Source organism: Trichoderma atroviride, chromosome 3 (assembly GCF_020647795.1).
Source record: "Trichoderma atroviride chromosome 3, complete sequence".
Classification (NCBI taxonomy): Eukaryota; Fungi; Ascomycota; class Sordariomycetes; order Hypocreales; family Hypocreaceae; genus Trichoderma; species Trichoderma atroviride.
In genome coordinates, this window is record NC_089402.1 from 547665 (window position 1) to 560896 (window position 13232).

Here is a 13232-nt window from a genome sequence, read left to right on the forward strand (position 1 = left end):
CGACTTACTTTCCCACTGGCTATTCTAAAAATCTGTATATCGCAGAGCCGTCACAAGTATTGACTAAGTCTTTTATTTGTTATTGCAGTGCCTGGTGCTAAGAATCTTGCCACTATGGGAAAACACTTCACCCCCAAATCTACAAATGCAATTCTAAAAGCAACTGCTTCTCACTCAGAAATTCACACCTTTCCATTTCAGAATCCTACAGCCAGGTTACCATTGCCATCTATTGCCAACAAGTCTCAAAACTTCCATTCTCACCACGAAACCTGCTCGTCGGAATCCCTTCTGACAGGAACTAACCCTGTATATATATCCCTGATATATCCTTCATCAAAGCTACCAAAAACGTAGCATACCGGAGAACGATACGAGCCTCTCCTTCAACAGCCACATCAAGGGTTAGGTGATTTGTCAATGTATTCAAAAGTGCAATGTCTCCCACGCGCGAGAAGTTGACAAAGACTATCAATCTGCTTAAAGTATAACAATTCCACCAGACATGGGTGTCAACGACCCGTAAGTATTAACCTTTGTCACCACCAAGACCTCAACTTGCATCATATCGCACATTCTCAAGTCAGAAGTCAAGCCAAGTAGACAAGATAAAGCGCTCAATCACGCATCATTACTAAAAACACACTAAAAGCTAATAAGTATCATCTAAAAATAATCCCATAAACAAAATCCACTCTCCAAAAAACCCCATAGTCAAAAACTATCCAAGCCCAGGGTATGTCTGTCAAGTATGTATATAATAATATCATTTCCCATCATTTCATCTCGTAGACATGGTCCTCGTTTTTGTTTTCATCCTATCCATATACAAAACGCCTTCATCCGTCGCCATAAAAACCCCTCTTGTTGAGATGCGGGTAAACATCTTTCATAATATTTTTTTGTCAAAATATGAGTGAATAAGAGAGATTGTTCTCTCGAATACCATGGCCCCCATCTATGATAAGTACCCAAACGCGTTGAGAAACTGATAATATGCTCTGCCGTTTGAGGGTGGCTGGAAATGATAGAATATGTAAATAAATCGAATTAAAATCTTTAAAAAAAATTATACTTGTTGCGCTTGCGCCTGTGACTGGACCTCATCTCGAACATAGGTAGATCGCTGGAGCAAGGCACTAATGTTCAGGTCCATAGGTGGCCGCTGGATTTCCATGCTTCGACTAGGCATCCTTCTGCCACCAGGAGTTCGTGGGTGAGCCACGTTGACACGGCCGCTTCGGTCTAGGATTCTAGGAGGCGACTCATCACCATCCGATCCTGAACCCTCATGATCGTCAAGGCCATACTCAGCTAGTCGAGTAAAGTAATCGGCGAGACCATCAACGGTACTGGGTGTGCCGACAATGGCGTCGTACTGAGGAGGCGGTGTCATGATCTGAGGGATATCGGCATGGTCATAGACGACGGTGCTTGCAGGAGGCGGTGCGGTATCGTCTTCAAAGGCGGGTGGATTGAAGCTGGGTGCTCGTAGCAAATGGATAGGCCGGCCGGGTCTCTCAGCTGATGACCAAGCTGCTGGGCTTTGTCGACCCGTGGCGGCCGGAGCCCCTGATTGTAAGTGGACGGCTTGAGGCGGAGCGGGCATGCTGTCTGCCAGTCTCTCGGGTTCCGGAAGAGTTCCTGTCGAAGAGCTCGGGGATGTTTCCATGGCAATTGTCGCCGAGTCGGGGCAGCCGCAAGCTGATTGATAGGGAGAGGGTCGGTTCATCTCGCCAGAATAGGCGGGCAGATACGTGTTGGCCTTGGTGGCCCGGCAGTTGAGGATGGTGAGAGGAGAGTCGATGCTGATTTCAAAATGACGACGCTTAGTTCCTGAAGGATCTTCGGCATCTAGGCGGCTAATTCGCATAACGACCTGTTTGAAGTCAGTGTCAGGTTCTACAGCAGGACATTATTGATTGTTTTGAAACTTACCTTGATCCAGTGGAAGACATTAACATTCTTCCAGCTGCAGTCAGGATGTAGTCGAAGAGCCTTGTTCTTGGCCATCATCTCACACGTGGGAATCTGCACGCTCGCCTCAATCTCAGTGGAACCCCACATGTTCTCAAGGCCCAGATCCAAGTCGCCGAGGAGGTTATCCACAGGCGCAGGCAGTGGCTCTGGGGCTTGATGCCTCCTGGCAGCATCATGAGCTCGTCTTCTTGAGGCGGTATCCCGAGCGACTCGGCGCTGCTCTTCATTGAGTTCGCCACCGCGAACAGTGATGACTTCGGAGTCGGCCCAAGAGGGGTCGAGCTCTTTTCCTGCCGTCTTCTCAAGAAGCAGAATCTTTCGGCCCGGGTCTTTCCTCGTCACGCGCTTATCGCTGGTCCAGTACTCGACAGACTCGGTGATGTAAACCTTGAGCTTGTGGACTTGGACCTTGGCCAAAGGCGTGAGCTTAAAGGCGATGGGGATCTTGGCTCCAATGGGGAAGCTCTTTCCGGAGACCATGATGTCGTAGTGGAGCTGGTCCTCCCATTGACGGCTGATAGAAATGGGCTCGGACATTTCCAGCGACATCTGATCCGGTAACCGGATGATTGGGACTTCTTTGACACCGTGGAGGTTGGGCTTGAAAGCACCGGCACGATCAACGGTGGCGTGGAGCTCCCACTTGACCGAGGCATACTGCAGCTTGGTCGTCTCGAGCTGGTGGTGGTCGATGGGAAGCTCAAAAGAATAGTCGTAGACGCCAGGGTAGAAGACCTTGAATCCCTTGGCCTGAGTGGGAGTGACGACTCCGCTGTCGCCCTTTCCAAAACTCCGGGACTGGACATTTTGAAGAGAGAGACGCTTCAGTTCCTTGGCAGTCAAGTTGTTTCGCATTGACGCAGATGGAGAGATGCTGGGCGAGCTGTTCAAGCCAGTGCTGCTCGAGTTTGCAGAGCCACCCTTGAGCTTGTAAGTGCACTGGTTGCCATACTCGGTCTCCCATCCGTCGTTTAGGGCATTGAAAAAGGTAAGGACTTGCGTCCGTAGGCTTTCTTCCTCGTACAAGTCTTGTTTTAATGGTGGAATTCCCTCGGGCCATTCTGTGCGCGCGCGACCAACCAGCTTCAGCTGGACGGCCTTGATCTTGACGTTTTTGCTAATGGTGAGCTGCATGCGGCCTCTGAGGAGAGCGGTGCCGGCGCGGGATTCCCGGCGCTCATGGCCATTGTGGTCGAAGCCCGAGAGAAATAGGTTGGGCTCGGCGAGGAGGATGGAGCAAGCAACTCCGCTGCCTGTGGCGACGGGCTTTGTGACTTCGGTAACGATGGCGTTGATGCTTGATTTTGAGCTGCGGATGGAGGAGAAGCTGTTGTGATGGCCCAACTGATAGGTGCTCATGGGCACCACGCCTCTGGCTGTAGCCATGCTGTTTGGGGGGTATCGACGGTGTTGAGACGAGTTGCGAGGACGGTTTGTGCGGTGGCCGGCGTGGCGGCTGGAGTGGCGGGTGCGGCTATGGCTGGTGCCGCGATGCCTATGCCTCGATCTGGAGGATCTCGAAGCCGCTCTGTGCCGTGCTTTGTCTCGTGGCTGTTCACGGCGGTCTCGACGATCTCGGTTATGAGCAGAGTCGCGGTCTCTGGAAGGCGGCGGGGCCGGTTTGGAGTCACGATTCCTGCGGGACGACGATGAAGTTGGCTCGCGAGAGTGGTGTGAGTGGTGGCTGCGAGAGTGATCTGCGCGGCTGCTATGGCGAGAGGATCTGGACTCGGGGCGAATATACTCGGTCGTCGGGAGAGTCTGGACACCAACGGGGAATGCGTTGTGCTCCGGGATGTCGACAGAAGATAAAGAGTTGCTTGCCAGCGACTGGAACAATCGTGTCAATGCCAGGCGTACAGGCAACTCGGGCGGCCGGCTGGGGTGGGCCAAGGCCGAGAATCTCGACGAGGACCGCGGAGTTCCTGGGGCGGGACTGCCGCTATTGCTGCTGATACGGGTCCTGGAAGAGCCAGGCGAGGTTCTGGTTCTGGCGCGAAGCTCTCGCGGCACGTAGCCGGCGGGATAGCTGACGACGTGGATGGAGTGCGGCCGCGTCCTTCTTGGCCCAATGAGGGGCGGTGGGAGCTGCTGGTCAACGGGGTCGGCCGGATTGTCAGCCGGATTGTCAGCGGCGGCTGCGGCGGAGGCGTCGGCGACAGGGGCGTCGAGTCGGTACAGGATGTTGCCGCTGCTGGTGCGGACCCAGTCGTCTCTGCGGCGGCGTCTGCGGTGGCGGGAGTCGGACTCGCGCGAGGCTGGCATGTGGTCATCAGTATAAGAGTCTTGGTGGTCTTGGTGCTCGGCGGTGCTGTTGCTACGGCACTGCTCCCGGCGATGGGTTCGCGATGGTGGCGGCTGCACTGCAGCTCCCGCCGGCATGTTTGCTCTGCGGATGACGGCGATGCTGATCTGGGGGGAGGGGGGGAGGGGCTTGCTCAAGCCGAGGGCTGGGAAGGGGAAAGGTGGGAATATCTCGTCTGCAAGCTCGACAGCGGCATCAAGGGCAGCGAACAGGGCCATTCAGACCGCCCATTCTCAACCAGCCGGGTGGAGAGCCAGAGCAAGCCGGGCGACAAAGGCCACCGGGCAAGCAGGCAATGATGTGCGGTGGTGCAAAGAGATGAGGGGAAAGCACTGAGACTATGCTATGCAGGGCTGACAGAGAAAAAGAGGAGAGAAGGGGTAAGTAGTACACAAAGCACTAGGAGCTTAATGCAGCGGGGGGTAATGAAGCAAAAGGGAGAAGGTGAATAAAAAAAAGGGAAGCTTGAGATGTGCTGGCAGCAAACAAGAGGGCAGAGTTGCGTTGACGGCGATGCCAGCAGGACTAGAGTGCTTTTGTGTCTGGATCTGGGCGCACTCGAGGCACAACCACCAGGGCGAATGAAGAAGCTGCTGGCCTCACAAGATATGGAGAGGGGGCGTTGAAGCTGCAGATGAGGAGACAAAGGAACAAATGAGCGAGGAGGGAGGAGGATCAAAAATTTTCTTTCTATTATAATTGGGCATCGAGAGACGAGGCGAGCTCGCCTCCTCGTGATTATGCGAAGCGGCGATAAGATAGTCTGATGTCGACCCAAGAACGATGCAGCCGGGGCAGTTTGCGGCCGGAGCGTGGCAGAGGCCCATGAGTGGCGCTGCCGCAGGGCCAAGCTTCATCAACAAGACAGGACCAGTTCAACGAGGCCCTGCACGAGCATCCACAAGTGCAGGCTGGACACGTCGATGGGAGGGTGACGTTGACGGTTGGGCCGCTGGAGCCCATGGAGCATGGAGCATCGAGGCCCCGCCGCTGTTGCGTGTCCGCCCAACGGGCTGTAGCCACAGGCGCATGCTGTGCAAAAGCAGGTTTGGGGGAGAGGCTTGAGCGAGTGTGTGGCCAAGATGATAGGTGATGAGAGCAGGGGGAGAGAGACGCGGTGGAGATGAGGGATGGGCTTGCAGAGCGCTTGCAGCAAGAGGAGCAGGCATGGAAATAAGAAGCAAATAGTGCCGGCATGTAGATGAAGTCCAAAACTCAAGAGACAATGCCTGGGTAGGGCAGCCATTGAGACCTGCACCGCTCGACGTATCATCATCTCTTGATACGACGCAGCAGCGGCAGGGCCAGTGGCATGGGAAGCAGGACGACAGACACACAAAAACAAGACTCACTCACCACAAGTTGGGGCCAGATGAGATGCAACTCAGATCGGCAAACGCGATTGGTGACCCTGCTGCAGGCGCAGACAAAGCAGACTTTTGATCTGCTGATCGCTGCCGAGTTGTCGTTTTGCCTGTGCGTGAGGCGGAGATGTGATGCGAAGCGATACCGCAGTGGCTACTCTCGACTCGAGCTATGGAGCAAACAAAAAGACGTTGCGTGACCAGGGAGTTTTAGGCGAGATGCAGCTCAGAAAACGGGATGCTGGGGGCGAGAGCGCGCGCTGAGAAGATCAAGACGGAAAAGGGTATCTGCGAATTGGATGCGAAAAGAGACTGCGTTTATGCAAACAACCAAACAATCAATGGAGAGCGGCGTTTCGGCGTCTTTGTCTGCGCTGGTTCGTGTCGTCGTGAAACTCGAGAAGAGAAATGGAGCGGATATCGACGAGGCAGAGGAGAATGAGATGGATGAGGAGAGAAGGAGGAAGTTGAGTTGTGTAGAAAAGAGAGAAAAGTACAACCGGCGTTTCCTCAGCTGAACCGAAATGGCAACCCCAGAAAAGCCTCCCCCAAAGCCCTTATAAACAATTGACAGAATAGTCTCGTGGCCCGGCAAAAGGTTAAACGGCAGAAACAAACAGACTCAAAGCCAAAAACCTGTCAAAGCCGGTGGCAGCGGCAAAAAAAAGAGAAGTTGTCAAGCCCAGCGCTGGGTCTTGCTTTAATCAGCGCTTGAGTCTCCCCCCGATGGCCGGGCGAACTACGTAATGCCGGAATCACCCCCCTAGCTGGCGACGCTTTGATTTGCATTTGCTTTTTTTTGTATTTTTTGTTTTTAATCCCTCTTTAATTTCCTCGCCGGTCTAGTTGGGGCCTGGATGTAGATTAGCCTCGCTTCTCCATCTTCCCCCCCTCCCCCCCTCGGCAGTGTCTGTCCGGGGCTGATGGCGGGCCAGGCTCGGGCTTGAGGCGTGACGGCCATGCTAACGAGGCGGTAGTGCCCCTTGGAGCAAGGCGTGTGGCAGCCTCTTAGTACATTTGGGGCAGTAACTTGGCATAAGGCTGGTGATGTCAGAGCCCGAGGCTTGGGGCTAGCAGGAGTCGAGCCCTTACTAACGTAGGTACATTTATGCGCAGCAGATTGCGGTGTTGCGGGCATGTTTCTGGCATTTCCACGGCAGAGAGGAGGTGCCTGTTACGGACAGAATGGCCCTTTACGGCAACACGCTCTGCAGCATCTGGAATAGACGGGACAACGAGAGAGCGACGCAGGGTATCTCGGCTGATGCTAATCATGGGTCGCGTTTCTGCACTGCCCGCGAGAATAGCAAAACAACTGGTACGTGCAGACATCATTGTACAAGTATTCAGGCCTCAACCTGCTGCCTTGGCACCCGTTCAATGCCCTGTCCTGCAATCTATTTCAAACCCGCTAATACGCACGCGCTTTTGTCTCACGCGCCCAAGCTCAACACTTGAAAACAAACCAAGAACGAAAGATGGAAAGGAAAAAAAAAACAGACAAGCCAAGATGATCGACGTCACTGCCACGCCAACCCCCTGGTCGTTTTCTCTTTAGGAGGGGGCCAGCACACCAAGGATGCTTCAGGCGTCCAATCAGCCTGGCCTACGGGCATTTCCGTGGAAGTCTACCATTCGCGTTCTCTTTGGAAATCTCATGCATCAATGTATACTCGTACACACACTATCTGCCATGGCATTCTTTACTCGTAATAGCTGTCAATTCATTCAGAGCGAGATCCCTTTTTGGCCATCCTCTGCCTCGTGACCGCCACAGCCAGGACCGTTTTGCGCCTCATCCGCCCCATCATGTCGATCTCAAACACAAGATGTAGAAAACGACATCTCATATTCAACCTGGTCTTGGTTTCTGCCAAGAGACAGAAGACCTGGGCAGAACAGAACCACCCCAAGGAAGTACCCGAACTGGCGGATAATGCCGGGCACCTCTCCCCGCTGCCTCTCACAGTGTCTATACGCTCCATACCGTACAGCAACACCACGCAGCCACTATGTCGCAGCACATGGCATCAAGACACAGCTTCCAGCCGCTGCTGAAAAGCTGAACAAGCCCGTGGGTTTCTCGCATGGCCCTGCGTTCCAGTTCCCAAACCATCAGGCCACCATGGCGCAGCCGTTTCAGGAACATGCGTAAAATAGCTCCAGCTCCCTGACCCAGCTGGCCGTCTCCATTCCAGCTCAAACCATGTCTTGCATCCAATGCGAAGCTTGCCCAATGGTCAGCTCATCCAGTCTCCTCGGAGCTTTCATGGAGCTTTCATGGGATTGTCCCCAATCCCAGATCGCGGATTCGGCAATCGGGCTGGCCCCATTAAAAAGGGGGCTCCATATTCCCGAGACATGCTTTCAATGCCGAGCCACAGCTTTTCTCTGGACGAGCTCTTTCCCCTCGCCTTTCCTTTTTTGTATTTTCCCGATTTTATTTTAATTGTTTCTTATTTTATTTTATTCATATTATCTCAGCGCTTTTTTTCTTCAACGGCTCGCTGCCGCAGCGAGAGCCCAGGCGTGGATTCGCTCCGGCACACCCGAGTTTCTTCACACCCTCCGGATCTGCCGGATCCTTTTTGGAATAGGCCAAAATCAAATTTCACAAACCGCATCTCTTTTTGCCCATTCACCATGATGCTATTACTTAGTAACACATATACCGGCACTGCTATTAGCAATGTGTAGTTGTCGTTGTTGCTCCATCTCTGCCTACACGTACCCTCGCTCCGTTCTAGAACAGAGTCTACATGCACCCTTGAGGCTCAGATGGGCTCAGGAGATTTGAGATCTCACCATGTGACGGGGCTTGCGTCCCAAGACCCTCGGTCCAAACTTTCCCAGACGACCGGTTCCGTGACTCAGCCACCAGGGCCGCGCACCAAATCATCTTGATGCTGAGTGATATTCTTAGTTTTCCTGTTTTCCCGTCCAAGATAACAAGGTTTCGCCGTGGTTGTTCGCGCAGCTCAACTCGGCGGTCAAATACATCTTGGCTACTTCTCCCCCGCAAAATAGGTGAAGGATAATATAGATTTGGCAACTCCATATAGCTCAACCATACCGCAAGTCGCCACCTCCAAACGCCAAATCAACTCAACCAGCTCTGGCGCATCAGCTCTAGAGCGTAATACATTGTAAAATTCCTAAGCCCATCTCAGCTCTTCAACCTAGGTGTATCACCAGCTCGGATGCATATCAGCTCTGCCACCGATGAATGATCTCACCGACCCGTGAGCTAATCTATCGCAACTGTCAGAATCAGCAATTACAGATTATCCTCTTCGCTGAGCTGAGCTCAAACGGCTTTCTCTTACGCGTCCAGCAGGTCATCTGAGGCTTTCCCCTCTTCAAGCCAACTTCTTTCCGCAATCACTCGTCACTCTATCCGCTGTGAATGTTTACAAACGTCTGAGTCTGCAGCTGCACGAGTGCGTCATCTGCCTCTGCAGACAACGCCCGCATCCGCTTTGTCCCCAACATATCCGGACAGTAATACTACAAGGTAAAAAAAAACTCTCCACGCAGTAGAAAAAAAACCTCCCGATTTCCCTCGCCCGGTCCCCCTTTGCAATTAGTCAAGTAAAAACACCACAAAGTCCCTCCCCATTTCCCTTCTCTTTACCAGATTCCGTCATCGAGAATTTTTCACCTTGCATGCTTCCTAGGTGCCCGGTTACACCGGTTCGTACCAAGTGAGCGTCTACTCCCCCCACACCCGCTCCAGCCACCGGATCCCCCGGCCGACGCCGTGCCGACGCTGGCTTCTTTTGAAATCTAGCCGATCGACATGACAAAGGCTGTGCCCTGTCTGCGAATGGGGTTCAAGGGTCCTAAGGGTCCTAGGAACATGGAACGAGTGGTGGTATGATTGGGGCCAAAGGATCCACTTGCCTGCGGAGGAGACATTGGTGGAAGAGGCAGCGTGACATGTTCATCCTCGGAACTTTGCGTCTTTCTATATTGATGCTATTGAAGATTGGTAACCGTATATGTGATTGTAACCATCTTTTGAAAGCTAATATGGCCTGTATCAACCAAGTGCATGACTCTCGTTAAGTGTAATACGTCATTGAAGAATAGTTAATACAGATCAAGTAGAGCAAGTTTATTGCCGGTATGCAAGTTTTGTATTCTCGGGTCGTCAGGATTTGTGCTCTTTTCTGATCTGCCTAATGCATTTCAGAGGGAAGAAAACCATGTGCGTCAAGTCCAAATACTTTGGTCGTGCAACAATGTTCCTAAACACCTCATTCTTACAAATCATTCAAGCACAAGAACAGGTAATGATGTGAACAAGATGATAATTAAAATACAAACACGGCTGTATATAGGATTATACAACTGTCGTTGGAAAAAGGCTGAATCATTTACTGTGACATTCACGAGCTTGACTCACTTCCGGCCTATCTTAACCTACAGCATATTCTTAACTTACTTTTGACTCAGTCGAGCTTATTAAATGAATCAAAACAGCAATCATCTATCATTCTATTAAATAAACCTGCTGTTTTCATCATGATACATTGAGGAGAAGTTGAGTATTGGGTGAGTACACAAGTTCATAGGTTCAACTTCAGCACACACTACTTGCTCGCAAAGATACATGAGCTGTCACAAAAAGAGCAAAACAATCCTAATCAAGGTGTATAGGACTCAGCTTGCATCAAGGAATGTATTCTATTGCCGATCAGCCTGGTACGACTCATTATAGCATCACAGCTATCTCTCTCTTATACTGGTCAGTAATCAAGCCAATACCACTCAACTCATTAAACGGTACGTTTGTATCTTTATCATCCAAGACGCGGCAAACAAGCAAAACGATACATCAACAGACCATATATCTAAACGCTGAAGCTAAAGTCTCAAAGTCAACTCTCAAAGTGAGTTCGCACTTACAACACCAGCAAGTCCAATACCTCATCACCACTCATACTCATCCTGCAAATCATTCCACCACACACACTCTCCAGCTTCTCTCCTCAGTAATGCACACGTTCTCATACAAAAGAGTAGTATAGGTTCTAATCAACATGTATGGGACTCAGTCTCCATAATGGAATTCATTCTGTAACTGATCAACCCGGGACGACTCACTATATCATCAGAACCTCATTAGCCCTTCTGTAGGTACCATTCCCTTGTCATATTTCTGTCAAGCAATCGCTACTCAAGTGACGAAACTATTTTTAACTCATACAAGCAGAAACTATTCCTTGAAATAGCAACAAACAAGTAAACCAAAGGCCAAACGACCATCTAACCGCTCAGATTCTAAACCCAACTCTCAGTCCCATCTCCGCCCTCACTCTCATCATCTCACACATTCTCCCCATCCTCTCTCCTCAATCTAAACGCCTCCAGCAACTTCCTCCTCATCATCATCCCCGTCAACTTAATCCCCCTCCCATCCCCCATCCTCTCTCCCCTAACCTCCTCCTCCCCCGCCCAAACCCACGCCTGATGCTCATTCTCATCCAGCACAACACTCCCCTCCTCAACCTCAACCTCGAACCCAACCCCGCAAATAATCTTCGTCCCGCTCCTATTCGTAAACACAGACCACCTCTCCTCGCTCCTCCCCTCCGTAACAAGCCTCTTCATCCGCCTCGCCACCAGCCCAACCTCCTCCCTCAACTCCCTCGCGCATCCATGCAAAACGGACGCATCCTCCGCGTCCACCGCCCCGCCGGGCGCCTCCCACAGATTCGGCATGCTGTCGTGCGCGGCGCGCTGCACGAGCAGGACGCGGTTCTGCGCGTCAAAGACAAAGCCTGATGTGCCGATGCCGTCAAAATGCTTGTCGTGAATCCTGAGCCAGTCGGCTGCCGGGACCGTCCATTCGACAAGTGACTCGTCAAAGGCAAAGTCGGCCGTGGATCCGCCTTTGGAGTTTGCGTCTGTTGTGGTGTTTTCTTGAGACATTGTTCAAGACTCGATTTTATAGCGGAGTAAAAAAAAATTGACGCTTATGCTTATGCTTGAATGTCTCGTTATCCAAGACTGAGGGGAAGAAGAATAGATCGTATTTTGTATCGTAAGTTGGCTTGCTTCAACTCAAGGCAAGCCAGCTGAACTCGATGAAGAGGGGAGAGTAACAAGGCAGAAACGTTTGTTGTTTGTTGTACATCTGGCCCGCGCACCAAATCAGCCTTGCGTACCTTAGTCATTCTTGAGGCTCTTAACACGCATTAGTTCGCTGAAACTCGAAACCGCCAGGCAGCATTCGGGATTGCGTGTGTCACCAATTGAGTCATGATTGGACACAGGTCATTTTTCTCTGCATAACTGCGTGACTCCATTTTTGACAACAATGCACAAGTAGAGCCGCAGAGCCGAGATGCTAGTCTTTCTTGGCCGCAGCCGAAGGACTTCACAGCTAGGGAGCAAATACACACACGCAAACACAAACACAAACACAGGCTGATGGTTCAATGGTTCAATTTTTCACAAACACAATACAAGCATTAAAATAAAACATACAAGTCTTGAATCATTCACAAGTTCCCTATTATTATAAAGTTATCAAATACAAAAGTTCCTTCCAACTCCCATTGCGACCCAACCCATACTAAAAGAAGAAGCAAAGTATATAGATATAGATATAGATATATATAAGGTAATGCCTTTCAGGCAAAAGGAGGCATCCCGCACACTCTGGCTTTGAATATGAAAAAAATCTTTCAGCCTGGGGAATCAATAATACAAGACCAAAAAAATAATAATATCCGCGTGTCTTTGATCTAGCATGAGAGGATCGCTTTTTTTTCCTCCCCACACCTCGAATCCAATCCGCATTAACCAGATATCCTTTGTTGTTTTGAATGTTGGTTCTGCAACACTTGCGGCCAGCATCCCGACTTGCGATGCTTGGTTGAGTATAGAGCCTCGTCTGTTAATGCCATGCCGCAGGAACTCAATCGCCCTGATATCATAAACTCGTGTGCAAAGGCCTTTTCTCGTATCTTGTTTTGGACAACCAGCCAAGCCTCTTGCCAAATATCTTACAACACATTAAAGACATGACCTCCAATATCGTCAGTTCTAAAACCAGGCGCCCCTGCTCTGGATTGAACATATATATCATCCACAATCGTTAGACAAGAATAGGGTCGTATAACATGAAACCATTTCGTTCGAAGATGGGAAGGTAGTGTGATGATTGCGCCAAGTTTGGTGTGAGCCAAAGGCGCGTTCTTTCGCTTGTTGAATTTGTAGCGAGCAGAAAGATACAGGGTTGTTATACATTTCTTTTTTTTTTCTCTCTTTTTTTTCTTTCTTGGTTTTCCCTTGTTTGTGGGGCACCTCAAGTGTAGGACTTTGAACAACTCGTTTTGATCAAGTTCGCAAGTCCAACGCGACAATGAACGGCCGTGGTGTTGTCCAGTTGTACAGACACCCAGAATCGTAGAGTCGATTCCCTGTTGAAGGACTGGCTGTCAAACTCTTGAGGGCTCCAATCATTTTCCTTTCCTTATTTTTTTTCCCTCCTCTCTCTGGTCGACGCATCCTGAAGTGGCAGGCATCGAGGAAATCGGATACCCCAATCTCAAGCTGCAGCCCATCAGTTC

General features: G+C 50.9%; 2 protein-coding genes across 3 annotated transcripts; both read right to left on the reverse strand.

Moving 5' to 3' along the window:
* Window positions 1–478: 478 nt before the first annotated feature.
* Window positions 479–6402, reverse strand: TrAtP1_005404 (uncharacterized protein). 2 transcript variants are annotated; one of them, XM_066112690.1, is made up of 3 exons: window positions 5642–6402; window positions 1939–4238; window positions 479–1879 (listed from the first exon to the last, which is right to left on the reverse strand). In XM_066112690.1, the coding sequence occupies exons 2-3, from the start codon at window positions 3364–3366 to the stop codon at window positions 1070–1072; spliced, it is 2238 nt and encodes a 745-aa protein (XP_065968776.1). In that variant the 5' UTR covers window positions 3367–4238; window positions 5642–6402; the 3' UTR covers window positions 479–1069. The 2 variants fall into 2 exon arrangements, with proteins under 2 accessions (XP_065968776.1, XP_065968775.1); XM_066112691.1 differs by having other exon boundaries at window positions 1939–6402.
* Window positions 6403–10980: 4578 nt separating this feature from the next.
* Window positions 10981–11586, reverse strand: TrAtP1_005405 (uncharacterized protein; the record flags this gene model as incomplete). The annotated part of the gene is made up of 1 exon (XM_014089344.2): window positions 10981–11586. The coding sequence occupies one exon, from the start codon at window positions 11584–11586 to the stop codon at window positions 10981–10983; it is 606 nt and encodes a 201-aa protein (XP_013944819.2).
* Between the last annotated feature and the right edge of the window lie 1646 nt (window positions 11587–13232).

Excerpts from the sequence above, each read along its gene's own strand:
- TrAtP1_005404 (XM_066112691.1), bottom strand. The coding sequence starts at position 4,503 with ATGGCCCTGTTCGCTGCCCTTGATGCCGCTGTCGAGCTTGCAGACGAG. Across the intron at positions 1,880-1,938 it reads ATGTCTTCCACTGGATCAAG|GTCGTTATGCGAATTAGCCG; the intron begins GTAAGTTTCAAA and ends GACTTCAAACAG.